Raw genomic sequence first — 22,392 nt, 5'->3', positions numbered from 1 at the left:
GCGCTGAAGCGGGGCAGCGGAGGGGCGCCCGCACTCCTCCTCCTCAACTTCGAAGGCCGCACGCGCCCCGGCTCGCCGCTCCGCCGCCCGCCCACCTCTGCGCGCGGGACGCTGCCCGGAGCGCGGCGGGGCGGGGGTGGAGAGGACGCGGCCGGGACAGCGGCGAAGGCGGCGGCGAAGGCGAAGGCGGACGCGTGCGGCGGCGGCGGCGGCCCCCGGGAGCGAGCGCGAGCCGGCGGGAGGGTGAGGCCGGGCAGGCGGCGGGAGCGCAGCGCAGCGCAGCGCCGGGGGCGGGGGCGGGGGTGAGACGTTGGGGGAGCCGCGGCGAGCGCGCGGGACGCGGCCCGAGGCCGGGCGCGAGCCGAGGCACCGGGCGGCGGCGGCGGCGGCGGCGGCGGCGGCGCGCGCCATGTCGTTCAGTGAAATGAACCGCAGGACGCTGGCGTTCCGAGGAGGCGGGTTGGTCACCGGCGGAGGCGGCGGCGGCGGCGGCCCCACGAACAATAACGCTGGCGGGGAGGCCTCGGCTTGGCCTCCGCTGCCGCAGCCGCGACAGCCCGCGCCGCCCGCGCCGCAGCAGCCCAATGGGCGCGGGGCCGACGAGGAAATGGAATCGGAGGGCCTGGAGCCCCAGGACTCGGAGGCCTCCGCCGGGGCGGCCGCCGCCGAGGACGCCAAGGAGTTGCTGCTCCCTCAGGACGCGGGCGGCCCCGCCTCGCTGGGCGGCGGCGGCGGCGCGGGGGGCCCCCTGCTAGCGGAAAGGAACCGTCGGACTCTGGCCTTCCGCGGGGGAGGCGCCGGGGGTCTCGGCAACAATGGCAGCAGCCGCGGCCGCCCGGAGACCTCGGCGTGGCCCCTCAGGCATTTCAATGGGCGAGGGCCGGCGGCCGTGGAGCTGGAGCTGGACGCGCTGGAGGGGAAGGAGTTGATGCAGGACGGCGCGTCCCTGAGCGACAGCACCGAGGACGAGGAGGAGGGGGCGAGCCCGGGCGACGGCAGTGGGGCGGAAGGCGGCAGCTGCGGCAGCAGCAGGCGGTCGGGAGGCGATGGCGGGGACGAAGCGGAGGGCAGCGGTGTGGGAGCTGGCGAAGGAGAGACTGTCCAGCACTTCCCGCTCGCGAGGCCCAAGTCCCTCCTGCAGAAGCTCCAGTGCTCCTTCCAGACCTCTTGGCTCAAGGACTTCCCTTGGCTGCGGTACTCCAGGGATACTGGCCTTATGTTCTGCGGCTGGTGCCAAAGGACCCCCGAGGATGGGGGCAGCGTGGACCTTCCCCAGGTGGGGCACGACGAGCTTTCGCGAGGGACCCGCAACTACAAGAAAACCCTGCTCCTGAGGCACCACGTCTCCACCGAGCACAAACTCCTCGAAGCCAACGCCCAGGTACAGTAGGAGAGGCTGCTCTCGCTGTTTTGGAGATCTTTTGGGAAAGGGTTACCAGGGGAAAAGACTACCGCGGAGAAAGACAAATAAAGGTCCTCCGGGGGAAGGCGTCGTTCCCATCGAGAGAGGTTCGGGGGAGCTTGCTTATGCGTAGGGGTTTAGAAAGCCTGGGAACAAAGTTTCCCGAAGTTGTGGATGTCCTGGGGGAGGGGTGGAACGACAGTTTTCTAGTGATAGCGCTGGATTTATCTCCTTCTGCTTTTTTTTTTTTTTTTTAAATGACTAAGGGTTTGTCTAGGAGATTGAATCCGAAAGAGAGTTTGGAGATTTTAGCCTTAGGATTGACTTTCGATCAAAGAATTCTTATCAGCGGAGATTTTAGAAGAGTCTACTGCCTTGTGTTCGTATACACGAAAGTGCCCGAAGTAGTCTGAAGAATAATCAACAGTTTTCCTTAAGCTTTGGTGCTACTGGCAGCCCACTCTTAAGAAATTCTCATTTGTCACGTCGAGATAATGTGAAATAGGAGAGGCATATGTAAATGTGGAGGAAGTTAGTTGAATAACATGAATAATTTTACGGTGACCATCTCTGTTAAACTTGAACCTTCTTACCAAGGCTGGCTTTGGTAAAATTATTGTATGTTGTTTTACTTACTTTTATCCGTATTTCCCTTCTGAGAATCTTACCCCTTTCAAAAACTGCTGTGAATAGCCTGCCTATGTGTTAAGCTTAGTTTTAGAAAACGTTTAATGTGAAGTGATTTGGACTTCATTTACTTACTGGAAAACCATCAGTTCTTGGTTACAAAACAAGCCTACCTATGGGTTTTAATTCTTTCTTTTCTTAAAACGGTCTTACTCTAAAGCTAGTAGCCTAACCATTTTGATAGTCCTTTTCAAGGCAAACAGATGTTGATCAGTCCTCCTTTTTATGACTCAGACAACTTGAGGTGGTGGGTGGAATTCATTCTTTTGTATTGCTAGCCAGTCATTTGATTTTTAGAAAGTCAACATTCAGGTATTAGTACCTCACTGTGTTTATGGGAGCGAGCCTGTTTCTCAGCACACGTGCACTATAGTTTCTTAGGCACATAAGTAACCCAGTTTATCTATTAGAGGCTTTTAGTTATTAGAGGCAGGGAGTTATTTTGTTTTGTTTTTCCCAGAAGGTAGGGAAACAGGGTTTGTTTTTGGATTGATGTTGTTGTTTGCACAAATTACTTTTCCTAAATCATACAAGGAAGATCACTGTTTTTTGAGACAGGGTCTTGCTATGTAGCTCTGGCTGTCTTGGAACTCACTCTTTGTAGGCCAGGCTGGCCTCAAACTCAGATCCACCTGTCTCTGCCTTCTGGGATTAAAGGTGTGTGCCACCACGCCTGGCTGAAGGCCCCTCATTTTAAAGATAAAAAGCCCAGAAATTTTTAGTAAATTGCCTTAAATCCTGGATGACAGCTGAGACTAGTGCCTATAAAGGGTGTTGTAATGAAAAAGGGGATGAGTTTTGAGCAAATCTGGGTTCAGCTCTCAGCTTTTTGCACTACTACCTTTGGAGTTGGTCCTGGAGTTTGATAGGCCTAACATTTGTCTCGTTTTAGGCGTGTGTGCCAGCTCATTTTCATCATTCTGGAAAGTAGTTTTGTTTCTGTTTTACAGAAGGTGCATTTCAGGTTTTAAAGGGTTAAATGTAATACTGAAGGTAGTAAGATGATAGATGCTGTGGCTTGTGAAAATGGAAAGCTGAATTTTCCAAGTGTTATTGGTAAGTTTAGAAATAATCTTTTTAAAAATGGGTTGAGTTTTCTTAATCTACACTGGATCGAGTACTGTTAGCAGAATAGTCTGTTCTGTAGGCAGGCATGAATGGGACTGAACGTTATAATTAGCTGCTCAGTGACCCTGAACACAGGAAGAGGGAATTAGTTGGATAACCTTATGGTAGAACTAGTATAGGTGTATCCTGCAGGCCTGTGCCTGGATCTCAGAGTTCATTCCTAGGTAAAAACAGTTTCTAAACTTGATTTCTGAATTACCCCTGCCCATCCCTAATGACATTGCCCTTAATGTGATCTAGGAGCCATCCGGTTTGTTTTAGGACATTCTGTTCAATCCTTCCGGGTTATATATTTGGTCTCCTGGATTGAATTTTAGGTGTTACCACTTTGAATTGATCCTCACCATTTTTCTTAGTTTATAGCTAACCTTAGTTAGAGGAGGGATCGCTTGCTCTTCCAAGAAACACCTGAAAACCTCTTTCCCTTGTGAATACTTGTGACAGCTTCCTAGTACTTGGAGCAGAATTTAATCTTGTTTTGTTGTGGGTGGTGCTGGACGTTGCTCTGTAGCCTTTGATTACCTTTAGGAGGCAGTGTAACACAGTCTGTAAGGGTCCAGGTCGGTCTTGGGTCCTAATCCTCCACTTTTGCTGTAGGAAAATTCCTAAGCATCTACACATAATCAATTAGTAAATACTATTATTTATTGTCATGCTTATTTTTTATTATAGATTACTTTTAGGAAAAAACTAAGATAGTGCCTTGTTGTAGTCCTGGCTGGCCTGGTTGGCCTCAAACATTCTTTGGTCGTCTTACCTGTTTCTCAGATGTTAGGACTCCAGGCATGCCCACCACACCCAGCTGAAGGTTTACATTTATTGAAGCAATGCTGGGTATCTGATCTGGGATCTTACCTGTGCTAGATCAGTGCTCTTACTGCCAAACTTCACTCCCTAGGCCCAAGATTTAGTTAGTCCTGGTCCCCTGTTCATCAGTGGCATCTTTTACAAATTGTCTTTTATTTCAGCAGCAGCAGCAGCAGCAGCAGCAGCATCTCTTAGCACAAATTGATGTCAAAGTCTCTCATTATCATCAATTGTTTTCGGGGGTGGGGGGTGGTTTTGAGACAGGGTTTCTTTGTAGCTTTGGAACCTGTCCTGGAACTCTCTCTGTAGACCAGGCTGGCCCCGAAATCCTAAAGATCAGCCTGTCTCTGCCTCGGGAGCACTGGGATTAAAGGTGAGTGCCACCAACACCCAGTGTGTCATCAGTTTTGAAGTCAATTGGTCATGGTATTGCTCTTGATTCTAGAGAGCCAACCGTATCCCTTTTTCATGCTTTCTCAGGCCAGGGCCCATCAGCCTGGGCATTCTTGAGTTTTCCTCATTATTAATGTAATTCCAGAGTATCTTGTGTTAGCTTCCATATTTATAAAATGAAATGGAGGCTGAAGAGATGGCTCAGTGGTAAAGAGTACTTATTGCTCACTTGTTGCTCTTCAGAGGATGGGGTTTGATTGCCATTACCCACTGGGTGGCTCAAAACCATCCGTAACTCCAGGCCAGGGGATCCAGTAGGCACAAATGTGATGTGATGCATATGCATGCAAAAGTGTTCATACACATAAAATAAATTTTACCTTATGCCTGTAATCCCAGCACTTGGGAAGTGGAAACATGAGACCACGAGGGTCGGTAGTTCATGGTCATCCTCAAATGTGTGTGTGTGTGTGTGTGTGTGTGTGTGAGAGAGAGACACAGAGAGACAGAGAGAGACAGAGAGACAGAGACAGAGACAGACAGACATAGCCTGAGCTACCTGAGACACAATCTTAAAATGAAAAACACTATGAGAGTTCTAAAATTCAGGCAAGAATTGAATTTGACTTGGACATGGTGGCATACTTCCTCTAGCTCTGGAAGGCACTGGGATTAAGGAAGCAGGAGCTCAGTTAGATTTAGCATACCAGTTCCATGCCAGCTAGGGCTGCATAGTGAGACCCTGTAGGCTACAGAAGATTTACTTCCTCCTGAGTTTTGTTTGTTTTTGGAGACAGGGTCTCACTTTGTAGTGTAGCCCAGGCTGACCTTGAATTCATGATCACCCTGCCTCTTTAGATTTCTAGGATTATAGAACCACCACTCCACCCTGATTCCTCAATCATTTTCTCTCCCTCCTTTCTTCCCCCACACCCAGATAGGGTTTCACTGTGTAGCCCTGGCTGTCCTTAAATTCTGTACATCAGGCTGGCCTCTTAACTCAGATCTGCCTAACTGCCCTCTTAGTACTGGGATTAAAGGGTGTCAACACACCCAGCTCTCATTTTCTTTCTTAGCTAAGGATGGAATCCGAGGCCTCCTTTATGCTAGGCAAGCACTCTACCACTGAGCTGCACCTGAAAGCCTCCTTTTTCTATTAAAAGAAAGACCCTTTGTTAATGTTACACTTGTAGATGTGTGTGTGTGTGTGTGTGTGTGTGTGTGTGTGTGTGTATTGTGTGAATATGTACAGATAAGTGCGAGTGCTTGAGGAAGCCAGAGGCTTGGGATCCCCCTGGAACTCAGTCCAGGGACTTGTGAATCACCTGATGGGTGGTCTGAATGAGCTTTGAGCCATTTTTGGAAAAAGAGCAGCCCCTGTTCTTCTTAAAGACAGGGTTTTACTGTGCTTTGTAGCCCAGGCTAGTATCCTACAGAAGATCCCAGTGCTCCAGTCTAAGTGACAGGATTCCTAGCTTGTACCATGCTGGTGTTTTTTTTGTTTTGTTTTGTTTTGTTTTTTTTAAAGATTTATTTATTTATTATGTATACAGAAGAGGGCACCAGATCTCATTACAGATGGTCATGAGCCACCATGTGGGTGCTGGGAATTGAATTCAGGACGTCTGGAAGAGCAGTCAGTGCTCTTAGCCTCTGAGCCATTTCTCTAGCCCCTCCCCCCCACTTTTTTTTTTTTTTTTTCTTTTGGTTTTTCTAGACAGGGTTTCTCTGTAGCTTTGGAGGCTGCCCTAGATCTCGCTCTGTAGACCAGGCTGGCCTCGAACTCACAGAGCTCCACCTGGCTCTGCCTCCCGAGTGCTGGGATTAAAGAGTGCTGGGATTAAAGGTGTGGGTCACCACCACCCGGCTCATGCTGGTTTTTTTCCCTTTTGTTTTAGTATTTTGAGATAAGGTCTCATCATGTAGCCATGGCTGATCTGAAGCTCATATTGTAGACTAGACTGGCCTTGACTCCCAGATACCCACCTGCCTCTGCCTCATGGGTTGCTGGGGTTAAAGGCGTGCACCATCATCTCTCTCTGGGTTTTTGAGCATTTAGGGCAGGTATTTATACATTACTAAAGTTTACTTTTATTTCTTGTTCTTTGGAGGTCAGGTACTGGAATTGAAGCTAAGGCATCTCACAGGCTAGGCGAGAGCTTTACCATTGAACTGCATCTTTAGCCGTCCCCTGCCCCACTTTAACTTTAAAGACGGGATCTCACTAAGGTATTGCCTAGGCTGGCCAGGAACTCTTACCCTGCAAGCCCAGGCAGGCCTTGCACGTTTGATCTTCCTGTTTCAGCCTCCTGAGTTGCTGGAATTACAGACATGTTCCTTGACGGGACCTGTTTCTTCTCATGCTTTATATAGATAAGAAAAGTCCTTTTGGTTTCTTGGTGGTGGTGGTGCACAGGCTGGCTGAAGTCCAAGCCTCCAGTGATCTCCTGTCTGTGCTTCCCAGTCATTGAAACTTTAGGAGAGTATCACTGCACTTGGATTCCATATTTGTCTTTTTAATTAGACCTTAGTTAAGGACTACTAAGGAGAAATGTTTCGGTGGTGGTAGTTAGGAGTTTTGTTTTTGAGGCAGGGTTTCTCAGGCTGGCCTCAGACTCCATATTTTTATTATTTTTAAAACATTTGTCAGGGTTGGGTATTTAGTTAAGTGGTAGAGTGCTTGCCTAGCAAGCGCAAGGCCCGGGGTTCGATCCTCAGCTGGGGGGGGGGGGAGCCATTTGTCTATATGTATGTGGGGATGGGAGGACAGCTTTGTGGATGTTAGTTAGTCTCTCAGCTGTGGCCTTCTAAAGAGTGCACTACTAGTTGTCAGGTTTGTGTGATAAGACTCTTACCAGCTTGGCAACCTTGGGGCCCAACTTCAAACTCTTAACTGCTGTCTCTATCACTCTTGCTGAGACTACAGATGTGTATTATCACCATGCTTGGGTTGGGGAAAGATTTCTTATTTGGGGGAGGTGTTTTTTAACCCTACGGCCTCATTCATGTTAGCTAGTGAAGTGCCATTGGCTTACATCCACAGCCCCTGGGAGGAATCCTTAAGATCCTTTGTGAATCTATGTTGAGGTTTTGTGAGTAAGAGGGAACCCTCCATTTGAAAGTATCCGTAAGACAAACTTACTGGAGATCTGTATAGTATTGAGTATCTTCAGAGTCAATTTCAAGAACGAGCTCATTCAGAATTTGGCCATTTGGCCCAGAAAGACTTTAATTACAGTGATTACCACTGTAGCTTGGTTCAGAGCACTTTCTACCCAATTGTGAAATTCTCAGCTCCAGTCACTCATTCTGCCAACTCTGTGCTGTCTGCTAAGCCTACAGCATGCACCCAAATTATTATTGTAAGTTTAGTTACCTTTCCAGAAGTTAAAGAGTGGACTCAGTCCAGTGCTGGGGCTGAAATTACTGACTGGTAGGAGGACGTTGCTGTCAGGTGGAGAAGAGGAAGGTGAGGCAGGGCTGCCAGCCTTTGCTTTGGAAACAGGAAGTCCCGAAGGTTGATTGGTATTTACTTTTACTTGGTTGGCTAGTTTTTAACAACGTAGGAAGAATTCTGGAAGTCTTTTTTATTGTGTTATGTGTGTACATATGTCATATGTGTGGGAGTGCGGGTGCATGTGTGCTATACAGCGTGTGTGTATGGAAAAGACAGCTTTCAGGAGTGGGTTCTTCTATAGTGGGATCTAGTGTCAAACTTGTGCTCTTACAGCTGCGGAGACATCTTGTGGGCCTGAAAGTCTTTGAGACTGGGTCTCTCATGTATCCCAAGCTGAACTCATTCTGTGTAGCTGTGGATAAACTCCTGTCTCTTCACCTCCTGAGCACTGATTATTCTGCACTGGGAATTGAACCCTGGGCCTGATATGCTAAGCAAATGATCCGTACATCTTCAGCTCTTGAAACTCTTCTGAGAGGGAAAGTTAGTATTGTATAATTCTGTAGTTCATTCATTAAAAAGGTGGTTTGTTTCCTTTATGGCTTTCAAATTTTTGGAAATTTTTTTACTATTATATCTAGAAGGGGCTTCTTTCTCCTTAAGCTTACCTATATTAGGTAGGTATAAGATGTGAGATAAACCTGAAAGACTTCCCTGCCCTCAAGGAGCAGTCACGATGAACTGGTTATAGAGACCTTGTAGGTTTGTATGTTGAAAGCAATGAAAAGGCTACAGTTGGGCTCCTGAGTCCTGCCTGTAGAGGTGGAGAGACTTACAGAACTGGCTCTGAGTGGTAGCTGATGCTAACTTCCCTTTGGACTACGGAGGAAAGGATGAGGAAAGGATGTTCTGCCATTGCCTGTGGAAGCAGCAGCAGCAGCAGCAGGAGACTGAAAACAGTGCTGATATGCCTGAGAGATGGATTGTTAACTCCCAGGAGGAGAGTGAAACCCCAGGGTTTAAACAGGTAGATCACCAGATCTTGAAGGATCTCTTCATGCTATAAAGATTGCATTGTAGGGTGCAGTGGACCGTGCCTACAGTCCTAGGCACTGCTTCAAGCAGGAAGTCTGTGGGAGTTCAGAGTGAGACCCTTGTCTCTACCAAACCAAATGAAAACAGGAGTGCATTGTATTCTAGTAGCGAATGGTCAACAACACCATTTTAAGTAGGGAAGAGTCAAATGTGTATGTGTTGCTATTTAGAGACACCAGCATAATGCATATGTGGGTTTAGAATTTGAGGAGGAAGCATATACATGATTACCAAAAATGCCAGGATATTGTAATCACCTGACTTTCACCTTCTCATTCCCCAAACACACAATTAGAATTTGTGGTGGATATGGTGTTACACGACTTTAATCCCATCACTCTTAGGCAGATCTTTGAGTTGGCCTACATAGTGAATTCCGGGCCAGCCAGGGCTACATAGTGAGACCCTGACTTAAGAAAAAATAAACCAGACAGAAATAGGCTTTCTGGGTGTTTAAGCCTCAGAAGAGAATACCATCATCACGCAAGGGCACTATGGAGATGATTGTGGTGATATTGTGTTCCCCAATATATCGTGCACCCTAATAAATTTATCTGGGGTCAGAGAACAGAACAGCCACTGGACAGACATAGAGACCAGAAAATGGTGGCACTCAATTTAACCTTCAATCCTAGCACTCCAGAGGCAGAAATCCGTCTGGATCTCTGAGTTCAAAGCCACACTGGAAACAGCCAGGCATAGTGACACACTCCTTTAATTCCAGGTAGTGATGGCAGAAAGCAGAAAGGTATTTAATGTGTGAGGATGATGAACTAGAGCCTGGTTAGGCTTTTAAAAGGCTTTTGAGCAACAGTTCAGCTGAGAATTATTTGGATGAGGACTCAGAGGCTTCCAGTCTGAGGAAACGGGAACAGCTGAAGAATTGGCAAGGTGAGGTGGCTGTGGCTTGTTCTGCTTCTCTGATCTTCCAGCATTCCACCCAATACCTGGCTGCAGGTTTGTTTTTATTAATAAGACGAAGTTTCATGCTGCTGGAGAGATGGCTCAGAGGTTAAGAACACTGGCTGTTCTTCCAGAGGTCCTGAATTCAATTCCCAGCACCCATATGGTGGCTCACAACCATCTGTAATGAGATCTGGCTCCCTCTTCTGGCCTGCAGGGATGCATGCAAACAGAACACTGTAAACATAATAAATAAATACATTTTGGGTTGGGGATTTAGCTCAGTGGTAGAGCGCTTGCCTAGCAAGCACAAGGCCCTGGGTTCAGTCTTCAGCTGTGGGGGAGGAGGGATTCATGCTACAGGTGATAGATTGCAGAAGAGAGCTGTGTCTTTTTCCATCAGTGGTTAAATTTAACACCAGTAGAAGATTGGGATTATATTTGCTATGACCTTGTTTGCCCTCACATCCTAGAAACTGAATTTGATTTTTAAACTTGGAAGCAGAAATTATTTTCTCTCAATATATTGTTCCTAGTGAGTTCTTGACACAAAAGCAGTACTAAATTCATGTTTTTAGTACTTTAAGTTTACATACTGGTGATTGTTGAAAATGTCTTTTCTGCTATCTGATTATCATAAGAGGACTAAATTCTGAGTGAGGAAGGAAATACTTGCCAATTTGTTATTGCTAGTGGGTTGATGATAAGCTATGGTCAAGTTTGTACTACTTAGAATTAAGCTTTTTCTCCTTCATCTCAAAAGGTGACTTGGCTATCCATGGTCTACAAGTTGGAGGATAGTTTCCAAGGTAGAATGATACAAGATCGTAATTCTTCTTTGTTCTTTCCTCCATGTTTCATCACTTAAGTTATTTGACAGACTGTCTCATTTCCCATTAACAGTCATCTTCTGTAGTTTCAAGATCTTGTTTCCTCTAAATACCTTACATTATTACCCCCCCCCCCCCTTTGTAGGTAAGGTCTCATGTAGTAAAGGCTGGCCTCAAATTCTTTTTTTTCTTTTTTCGGAGCTGAGGATCGAACCCAGTGTCTTGCGCTTGCTAGGCAAGTGCTCTACTACTGAGCTAAATCCCCAACCCTCTTTTTTTCTTAAGATTGAAAAGTTTTTTTTATGTGTGAGTATTTGCCTTCATGTATGTGAATGCGCACCATTTGCATACTGAGGCTGAAAGAGGTTGTAGGATCCCCTGGAAGTGGAGTTACAGACATGGTATGGGTGCTGGGAACTGAGTCCAGCTCTTCTGCAAGAGCAGCAAAAAATATTCTTTACTGCTGAGCTATCTCTCTAGCCCCTGAACTCAAGTTCTTTGTCACTGAGGATGATTTTGAACTAATGATCTTCCTGTCTCACCACCCCAATGGTGGGGTTGCAGATATATGCCACTTGCCTGGTTTTTATGCAGTGCTGTGGATTAAACACAGTGATTTATGCATGCCAGACGAGCACTCTACCAATTGACACTATTAATAGTAGGTTCCCAACTGGTCACAGTAATTCTTGTTTTACTTCTCTGATATTGATCCCTCTTCACATTGCTGCCATAGTTATCTCCTTCAGTCTGTCTGCTGATCCAATACTGTACCTATTTTTTTTAAGCTTTGATTTGGGTTCCATCACATACCTACCTATCTTTTGGGAGGCAGAGGCACGTGGATCTCTGAGTTATATGCCACCCTGGTCTACAGAGCTAGTTCCAGGACAGCCAGGGCTACACAAAGAAACCCTGTCTTGAAAACCAAAACCCACACAGGCCTTGAACTTGAGATCCTCCTGCCATGGCTACCCCAGTCACTGCCACCATTATAGGCCTTTGTCACTAGGCTCATCTCTGTTTAATTGATTACTGCCCTTGTGTATATAGCCCAGGGTGGCCTTGCCCTTGTGATTCTCCTGCTCATATCCTAAGTAGCAAGACGATGGGCATGTGCCACAGCCTGGAAGTGCTGCTTGTTTGTAAATCTAGTTAGTGAGGGCATTTACAAGTGCTTGCTGATTTGTGCTTTATGGACATTGGATTGCAGTTCTTGTATGAATCTAGAATTTTAAGGATGCTATAGATCATCTTGATTATCTTTTTAAAATGATATCTCATTTATTTAGAATGTTCATCATCCTACCCTGTTCTTTAAGATTTATTTATTTTTATGTGCATTGGTGTTTTGCTTGCATGTATGTCTGTGAGGGTGTCATATCCCCTGGAAGTGGAGTTAACAGATAGTTGTGAGCTGCCATGTAAGTGCTGGGAATTGAACACAGGTCCTCTGGAAGAGCAGCCAGTGCTCTTAACCCCTGAATTGAATACCCTGGAACTGGAATTAAAGTACTACATAGTGAGATCTCACCCAAAATCCACAAATTGAGGTGGTTATATCTAATTATTACAGCCATTCTAAGCTACGTCACTGGGTTCTACAACCAATTTGTGTAAGATTTGTTGCATTTGTCACACAGAATGTCCTTATTTTAAAAGAATTCCATGATTACAGGTCTGTATATCATACTGCTTGTTATTTAAACTTCCGGCACTTTCCTTTTAAATCCTGATTCACTGCTTCCACAGACCCTGCATAGACGTGCTGCCTGCCACCTTTTGTCAAATGTTAAAGTCTGCCTCTTCCAAGGATTCCTAGCTTTACTACAATTCCTGCTAGCTAGAACTTGGAACCAATCAAATGAGCCTGATTGTTAGCCAGGTATACAGCATACACAGTTTAAAGCTAGGTCTGTACCTAAAAATCACCTTCCTTTTTTTGTGTTTCCTACTGTCTGTGGAGAGCTTTGGCGAAGTTAATGATTTTTATTCAGGTAGTCTGTTTTTAAAAGGACTTAGGTTTTATCAGGTTAATGTGGTTGGTTCTTTCATAGAAAGTTGTAACAGTGTTTATCATAGGCATTTTTAGAATTGTCTTCTGTATTTACATAAGTCAAATATTTTTACTCATACTTAAATATTTTGAGATTTTTGTAATGTGGTTTATATACAAGATCTATGCTTAAAAAATAGCCTTTTGGAACTGGGGTAGACCTCATCTCATGCATGTTCTGTGCAGGAAGAGGGAAGGGGGAGACAGGGACACAGTGAAGCACCCACCCCTAAGCATCTCACTGTGGATCATTGGCCTGGGTCATAGATCACCTGCCTCTGCCTTAGTGCTGGGATTAAAGAGTCATTGTACCATGCATACTCCAGCTATCTCCTAATTTTTGAAGCCTTACTCTCTTTCAAAGCAAAAGGTTGGACTTATTCTAAAGAATAGATTTGTTTCTCCTATTTTATTCTCGACTGTTAGTGTACAGCATGGAACATTGTAGTAGGAAAGGGTGGGGTGGGCTTGGGAGGTTTGCTGTGGTAGAATGACCTCATGAGACTAAGGTCCTAGGTCAGGGGAAGATGAGTGCCAAAGGCATGCTGCAGTTGAGTTTCTGCTGTGTTTCACATTCTTCGTTCTGTAGCTACTTAACTATACCATAGGGTTACAGGAGGTCCACACCTTTCCATAGTGCTGTGAAGCACTGTCATGTACTAGAATACTAATACTCTGTTGGGGGTTTTGTTTTTTGTATTTGTTTATTCATTTATTTATTGCTAGATGTTAACAATTGGAAAGAGTGCAGAAATACTGCAAGCCATATTGAAGGTGGTGGGGATAGAGCTCTGCCTGGAGTGTTTGCCTACCTATTAACTGAATGAAGCCACAGTTTTTAATTTTCGAAACAGGGTTTTTCTGCGTAGCTCTAGAGCCTGACCTGGAACTCACTCTATAGACTAGGCTGACCTCTCCCTCCAGAATGCTGGGACTAAGGAGTGCTGGGATTAAAGTCGCATGCCACCACTGCCCGGCCTCAGTTACTAATTAAAACTAATGTTAATAATGTCACTATCATTTAAGGCCTCACGAATAGTGAGTTGCCAAAGGATACACATTCTAAAATTAGATCATACTCTTATTTATGTCATGTAATTTTTTTTTTAAAGATTGATTTTAGTGGGTGTGTTGGGGCTGGGGGGAGGATGCAGTTGCTCTGCACCCAGAAGATGGTGCTATATCCCTTGGAACTAGAGTTAACAGGTGGTTGTGAGCCCACTTGTGTATGCTGGGAATTGAACCCAAGTCCTCTGCATGAGCAGATGATGCTCTTAACCACTGAGACATCTCTCTAGCCCTGTATCTTATAATGTTTTGTTTTTCTTGCAGGGCTGAGGACTGAACCCAGAGCTCCCAGCCCTCCAACTCCCTCCTCCCCTTGGGCTGGCCTCAAACACACTATAGTCAGATGGCCTTGAACTCCTGATCCTCCTGCCTCAGCTTCACCCATTTAAGCTACAAGGTCTAGCTTAATTGCTATATAAGAATCATGCTAAGTAGGACTATAATGAATATCTCTATGCCTCATGAGACATAAAATTTATATACATTAAAGCCTCTTGAATTCAGGAATTTTTAAGCTCCTTATAGATGAGATATAATATTTGTGACCTTAAAGAGACAAGCATTTTTTTTTTTTAAATATATGTGGAGCTGAGGATCGAACCCAGGGCCTTGTGCTTGCTAGGCAAGTGCTCTACCACTGAGCTAAATCCCCAACCCCGAGACAAGCATTTTGAAAGTTGACTAGAAGAATTATAACTGGATATGCTAATAGTAGAAGCAGATTTTCTCCTGTCAGTCTTAACATTACCACTAGTTTAGGTTGAATTAACTTCATTGACCGAAACTGTTGTATCTCAATGTTTGCTTAGACTTTTACCTTTTCTAATGGTGTTAGGTAAGGTGATATGCCTGCTGTGTTATGACTAGGGCTTTTTTAAGTTTAGTGAGGAGGGCTTCTGCTTTCCTATCAGATAAAGCAGACTAATTTGGTTCACATACATGAAAGTTTCTTAAAATAACTGTTCTTTTCATTTTAAATTTTCTTAATTCATATCCATAGCTTATATTTGAAAAGAGGGACCAATGAAATCCTGCTGATCCTCAGTAAGATGTGTGCATTTAATGAGTTGCACACACTCTTCATTCCTTTCAGTGTTTAGCATGGTGAACGTTTCTATCTCAAAATGTATAATTCATGAATACTTGAGCATTTTTAACTATTTATTTTGACAGTTATGTTTGTTTTCTTTGGATTGGGGGTATTTACAATGAAAATAAAGTTTAATGTTAATGTTTTCCCTCCAATTACAGGAGTCAGAAATACCTTCAGAGGAGGGGTACTGTGACTTTAATAGTAGGCCAAATGAGAACTCTTATTGCTATCAACTTCTTCGACAACTAGACGAACAGAGAAAGAAAGACATTCTTTGTGATGTCAGCATTGTGGTGAGCGGGAAAATCTTTAAAGCTCATAAGAACATCCTGGTTGCAGGCAGCCGTTTCTTTAAGACTTTATATTGTGTTTCAAACAAAGAAAGCCCTAACCAAAACAATACTACCCACTTAGATATTGCTGCAGTTCAAGGTTTTTCCGTCATCTTGGACTTCCTGTATTCTGGGAACCTGGTGCTCACAAGCCAAAACGCCATTGAAGTGATGACAGTGGCCAGCTACCTTCAAATGAGTGAAGTCGTTCAAACTTGCCGGAATTTCATTAAAGATGCCTTAAATATAAGCATTAAGTCAGAAGCTCCAGAGTCTGTGGTTGTGGACTACAATAATAGAAAACCAGTTAATAGAGATGGCCTGACTTCATCACGGGAACAAAAAATTGCCAGCTTCTGGGCGACACGGAATCTTACCAATTTGGCAAGTAATATAAAAATTGAAAATGACGGTTGTAATGTCGACGAGGGCCAAATAGAAAACTACCAGATGAATGACAATAACTGGGCCCAGGACGCTTCTCCTGAATTGGCTGAAAATGAATCTCAAAGTAAAGCAAAAGTGTTTATTTGGAATAACATGGGCTCTCAAGAGACTGGCAAAGCAAGGAGGAAAAACCAGGCTACAAAGAGATTTGTTTATAATATACCACCCAATAATGAAGCAAATTTAGAAGAGTGCTCAGTGATGCAGCCGCCTGTTGCCTATCCAGAAGAAAATAAGGCCCTGCTCATCAAGGAAGAACCAGGTAACTGTCTGTGTGCAAATGGAAACTCTGTTTCCATTCTAATTGTAGTTCAAAAGGAATCTTGAAATTTATTTTTAGTTATGAAAAGTAATAGAGCAGGGGTACTTAAGTTTTGGTGGTGGTGGTGGTGGTGGTGGTATGTAAGTTTTAGATTTGAGAGACAGTACTTTAGTTACTACCCAAAGCCTATGGATACCTAAGCATTACATATACAGATTCTTTTTGTCTTAGGATAAGGTTAAATCTCTTAACACATACAATGAAGCTGTCTTTAAATCAGAAATACATTTTTAAAAACTAGTCAGAACATTAGTTTGGCAAATTAGCCAACAAGAGCTCTATAAGAATAAATGATAAATGTCTTATAATTTATTAGACAATAACTGAAAGTAAAATAAAGAGTTGTAGAGCTTGCTTAACAATTTGGAAAATTTTAAAATTGAGCTGGTAAGTTGGACCCTTCAGTGTTATCAAGGGGTATGACTCCTGCTGGCAGCATATGCACTATTCTACAATGACTAGAAGGGAGTGTTTAGTTGTGGTGTGCGGTTTGTCATTCTGAAATATTTGCAGGATCTAGTTAACATTCTTTTTAATTTTAGCATATTTATTGCTATAGAATTTTGCCAATTCCAAGATGACTCTGAGTTTGTTTAGAGCTTCTCTATTTTGAAGCAGGACCGCTTCTCTTGTCACCTGAGTCTCATCCTCCTTTGTATAGCTGAGGAGGAGGTGGGTGGGGTGGTTTGTTTTTGGAGAATTGCAGTTTTTCTTTCCAAACGTAGGCAAAAGAGACCTTTGCTTTCAGTGTATTCCCAAGAGAGGACATGCAAAAATCTTAGCGTGTCTTGTTGGTGGTAAAGACCTTTTTAAAAATGGAGAAGACTGCTAAAGAATAGAAATAGAGTGGACGTTTTCTTTTACCTTAGTTTAAACTGGTTGTTCCTTACTTTGAAGCATCTGGGGTGGTGGGGAGGAGTAGTTGAGGTTTTCTATTCATATTTTAGGTTTGTGCACTATTAATTGTATGATTTTTAAAGATGCCTGTTCACCTCAAAACATGATTCGTCTGGGCAGGGTTGCACGCACTCCAGCATTTTGGAGGCAGAGGCAGGCAGGTGTCTGAGTTCAAGCCCAGCCTGGTCTACAGAGCATGTTTCGTTATAGACTGTCTCAAAAACAAACAAACAAACACCATGCCTGTTAGTGTCTGATTTATATGATAATGAGGATGAAGTATTTTCTGTTAAATATTGTTTTATTCTCTCTCTTTCTCTCTCTCTCTCTCTCTCTCTCTCTCTCTCTCTCTCTCTCTCTCTCTCGTGCGTGTGTGTGCATAAGTAAGTAAAAGCCATCACACACTTTATGTTGAGTTTTCACTTTTATGAAGGTTCCGGGAATCAAACTTGGGTTGCAAGGCCTGCAAGTTAGGCACCTTTTCCCATTGAGCCATCCTGCAAGTCACGGAATTGTTCTTCCTTTCCAAAAGGCAAACCTGTAAAATGGTTTTTGACCTTTTGGATTTGAGTTCGTTTTCACTAGTGGAGATAATATGTGGAAATGAGCATGCATGTTGGATGTCCTTCTTTTGGTTCATTTTGTTTGTTTGTTTTTGAGACAGGGTCTCCCGGTTAGCTCTGGCTGTTGTGGAACTCACTGTGTTGACCAGGCTGGCCTCAAACTCATAGAGATGCATGCCTGCCTCTGTCCCCCAAGTGCTGGGATTAAAGGTTTGCGCCACCCTGCACTGCTGCTGTCCTTTTTCCTTGTATGTATTTCATCAGTTTTTATCAGCCAATCTCTAGTGAGACCTTTGTTTTGTTTTTGAGACAGTCTTATGTAGCACAGGCTGGCCTCTAATTGACTATGTAGCTGAGGATCACCCTTATATCCATCCTTATCCTCTTGGCTCCACCTCCCAAGTGCTGAGATTATAGGGGTATGCCAAAACTCTTGGCTCGGAGGCAGTTTTATCTAATGATAGATACCTCAGATAGATAGATTTTTTTTTTGAGTTTTGTTTTATTTTTCGAGACAAGGTTTCTCTGTGGGACTCTTCTGGCTGTCCTAGAACTTGATTTATAGACCAGGCTGGCCTCAAACTACTGAGATCCACCTGCTTCTGCCTTCCAAGTGCTGGGATTAAAAGTGTGTGCCACCACTGCCCCACTTCAGCTGGCATTTTGTGTATTGACTTATTCATGTAGAGTTCCTGGCCAAAAATGGTAATTTAGTATTCTAATATGGTAGTAACTCTAGAGTGTTTAATAAAAGATATAACCACCACCACCACAACCACCACATGAGAGTAGAGTGACCTAAAAACCAGCAACAAACGACCATAGTATTGACCCATGAAGAATACTTTGAAAAGTCTTAACACTGTTAGCAGTTATTTTAGCATCTTCTCACCATTCGTATCAATAGAGTAGTTCTACCAAAAAGTGTTGACAATTTAATGTGTCAGTTTAATCTCATCCTAAAAATGATTATTTCGGGGGCTGGAGAGATGGCTCAGTGGTTATCAGCACTGGCTGCTCTTCCAGAGGTCCTGAGTTCAATTCCCAGTAACCACATAGTGGCTCACAACCATCTCTGTCATGGAAGCATACATGCAGAGCACTCATACATAAAAATAAAAATAAAAAAGATCTTTTCATGCTTTTATATCATTTATAGCACTTTAGTATCAGAACTTGCTTCAGTAACAAATTTGGTTTCATCATGAGATGCTGCATATCATGCTGGTGAAACTTGTAATTTTAGAGTGCCTCTAGAACTTCATTCAGTGCCAGAAAAATGGGTCTTCTCACCTAACTAGTCTGTAAGTATAGGACAGCTCATACTCTGGCCTTGGTGTGGGCGGCCTGTTAAAGCATACACTTTTAAGTTAGAGTTACAAGAGTGAGAGGTGACTGCTCACAAAACAGTTCCAATAGGCTTTGCTTTTATCAAAGCTGCTAGAACAGAAAGTAAGGATGGAAGATTGTAGGGCCACTCATTTTCTGTGGTATTCATAATAAAAATAAATGTTCGATATCCAAAGCTGACTTTTAAAAAAATCCCTTAAAAATGTAGCTGGTAGCACTGAACTATAGTCCTGTTTTTGTTAAGCAAATTATACTAGCTTCTAAAAATGTTTCATAATTGTTTATACAGTGTTATCCAATGTGTTTCTTTTTTTCCCCACTTTGCCCCAGAGTAATCCAAACTGCCATTCCCAATATATTTTTAAAAAGAAGCAGGAATAGATTAATTGTGACTCTTTGATTTTTGTTTTTGTGACTCCTTCTAATGGCACAGGCACAAAAATGAGAAGTGGTGCACATGTGTGCAGGTAAAAATAATAAAATAGGTTTCTAAACAGGAAGGACAATAGGAACTTTATGATCAGGAAATAGTAGTATGAGAGGAAGCATGAGGCTGACTTTTTTTTTTCAGATGGTGTCTTGCCATGGAGCTTTAAAGGGCTGACCTGGATAAACTCCCTATGTAGACCAGGCTGGCCTCAAACTCACAAAGATCCTTTGCTTTCCCAGTGCCAGAGTTAAAGGTGTGCATTACCATTCCAGGCTGGATTTTTAATGTAAAGAACTGTAAACATGATGCAGTATTGACCAAAAAGCTATACTTTGTGGTTTGTGAAATTGAGAGGATCATAGACCACATCTGTGTAGACAGAAGGAACTGTTTGCAGTGAAGATTTACCACTAGTTCTTGTCCAAGAGCGGTTCTTACTCTTAACTCCAGATTGGAAACCTTGTATCAGGATAGCTGGAACCTTTTAGGAATACCAGTTGAAGTTACAAGTAATCTACTTGGATCAAATGATGGAGTAAGAGCCCAGATTCAGTTAGGCATTGAAAACCAACTCCCCACTTTATGACTATGATTGGTATGACTGACTAAGTTAAGGCTGTGAGTGTCTTTATTCTTTAAAATACATTGCTGTTTTACAGGGGCATATGAAAATTAAATGACAAGCATAAAAGCACGGTATCTACTATGGTCATGTCTAGTGCCCTTAAAGTTGAGAAAGACCTTTGAAGTTATTTATAACAGTTTGCCAGTGCTATGTACTTTCTGCCAAATGCTAGATGATTGGTCTTACATAGCTTGGCTTGTTTGAATACTGACAAACATGACCTTCTTAAGCAGCCTGTGTATATGATAAGTGTATTAGAAGTTGCCTTATATTGAGCCAGAATTAACTTCCATAATGCTCTCATTCTGCCATTTTCTTCCATAATTTGAACATAGTTTTAAATCTTTTTGATTGGATTAGAAATTGAAATAATACCTCTGAATCCGTGTTTTTCTAGTTTAAGTACCACTCCTTTTACTCTGAATATAGAGAACTGAATTTTGCAGGAAAGTTTTTACCAATGTAACAAATTGAGTATTTATTAAGATGAAGGCCTTTCTTTCCTAAGATTATTCCCTAGTGAAAGGAGAGTCTTCAAAGTCATGCCTCATGCTAAAACCTTAAAAAAAATTCATAAACTTCTACATTATTGGTGCTTAAATTTTTATTTATTTATTTATTTTTAAGGTTTGCTTGTTTGTTTGTTTGTTTGTTTGTTTGTTTTGCTGGAGCTGAGGACCGAACCCAGGGCCTCTACCACTGAGGTAAATCCCCAATCCCCAATTTTTTATTTATTAAGAGAAAAAAAATTAGTGAACTGTTTTTGCATGGATTTAAAGCTTTATTACGAACATCTGAAAAGTACTAATGAATATTTTGCAACCTAAAATCAACACTTGGCACATTTGGACTTGTGAATACCTTAAAGGAAACGTTACTTCCTCCAGGTCCTAAGTCTGTAGTTTGTAATTGCAGCTCTGAAACTGTCTTGTTCTGTCATAATGTTGAAGCTAGTATTGCAGCTCATAACATTTTCTGGAGGTTTTATTGAGGTGGTACATTGTGATTCTTTAAGCTAGTGTATCTTGTTTGACTTAACTGGACTGTCTAGATCATATCTTTGTGATATATCTATACACCAAAATATATGAAGGGGGAACCTGGAATATTTTAAATTTTTGTCCTTCCATATTGGATTTATAGGACAATCTGAAAACTTGGCGATCAAATAAAGGGGAAAAATTCTAAGGATTCTTTTTTTTTTTTTAAATCCTTTCCTTAACTGATTTGTTGCTGGGGAATTAAATTTTAACCAAATTAGGTGAAATGAGATTTAAGATTTAGTTACTAATTTATTTTTTAATATTGAGTTTAAATGTAGGGCCCTGTGAATGCTAGGCAAGAACTTTACTAATGAAGTATACATTTAGCTCTTATGGTTTTTCTTTTTGAATTCTGACACAATAAGATGTCCTGGCTTTCACTGAACTTTGTGTATAGCCCAGGAGACCTTGAACTTGCAATCTTCCTGCCTCCGCTTCTGAAGCATTTTGGTAACTGGCATGTGCCACCATAATGTGTACCTTTCTCTTTTTACAGATGGTTGTGAGCCACAATGTGGTTGCTGGGAATTGAACTCAGGACCTCTGGAAAAGCAGCTAGTACTCTTAACCTCGGAGCCATCTTTCTGTTTTATTATTCTATGTCTTTATTTTGCATGTTACATATGAAAGGTTACCACAGTGTGCATTTGGAAATCAGAGGACAGTTTGCAGGAGCTGGATCTCACCTTACACCTCATGGGTCCTAGGGAACAGCTCAGGACAACAGACTTGGTAGTATGCACCTTTACCCACTGGGCCATCTCACTGACCCTAGCCTCACATTTTCAATTTGCATAATTGCCTTTTAGTGAAAGAGCATATAATTTGGTATTTAGAAAGCCGTTTTTAGCCAGGCGGTGGTGGCGCACGCCTGTAATCCCAGCACTCGGGAGACAGAGGCAGGTGGATCTCTGTGAGTTCCAGGCCAGCCTGGTCTACAGAGCTAGGCCAGGACAGGCTCCACAGCTACAGAGAAACCCTGTCTCAAGAGATTAAAAAAAAAAAAAAAAAAAAAAGGAAAGAAAGAAAGAAAAGAAAGAACAGTGCTCAAAGTACATACCTTTAGGGAATCCTAATAAAACATGCATCCAAAAATATTTATTCTAATTATAGGAAACTTTTAATTGGAGTTATATGCTAGCCAGCATTTCTGTTCTCCTATGTTCGTGGTGATAATTGTTGATTGTTATTACTTTGGGCATTGCAAAATTCTGAAATGCTTTCTAAATCATACATATTCTTTAAAATTAACACATTTGTGTGCGTGCATGTATGCATGCCTTATGCATGGAAGTCAAAGGATAGCTTATGGAGGAGAGTCTATTCTCTTACGTAACTCACAGAGGCTGAACTCAGGTCATGCCTTACCCACTGAGATAGTTCACATGCCATTAAAATGATATTTTTATCATGGTTAGACATTTTTGAGCTCTCCCACTGTTTTGACCTTGTCATAGAGTATGTTTGAGCTGTTCAAAGTAGAGTCTAGAACTATGGAGCTTACTTTGGTTGAGATGTGAGTTT

The 22,392-nt window shown here is 42.9% G+C and overlaps 1 protein-coding gene across 1 annotated transcript in view; it reads left to right on the top strand.

The window, feature by feature from the left end:
• Window positions 1-325: 325 nt before the first annotated feature.
• Window positions 326-22,392, top strand: part of Zbtb10 (zinc finger and BTB domain containing 10) — a 42,008-nt gene continuing 19,941 nt past the window's right edge. Inside the window, exons 1-2 of the mRNA XM_036179506.1 lie at window positions 326-1,381; window positions 15,018-15,900. Coding sequence (XP_036035399.1) covers window positions 410-1,381; window positions 15,018-15,900 — 1,855 coding nt within the window. The 5' untranslated portion in view covers window positions 326-409. The remainder of the gene's footprint in view (window positions 1,382-15,017; window positions 15,901-22,392) is intronic.

The sequence above is a fragment of the Onychomys torridus genome, chromosome 2, assembly GCF_903995425.1.
Source record: "Onychomys torridus chromosome 2, mOncTor1.1, whole genome shotgun sequence".
Classification (NCBI taxonomy): domain Eukaryota; kingdom Metazoa; phylum Chordata; class Mammalia; order Rodentia; family Cricetidae; genus Onychomys; species Onychomys torridus.
The sequence above is the reverse complement of the archived record's forward strand: the minus strand, read 5'-3'. Positions and strand labels throughout refer to the sequence as shown.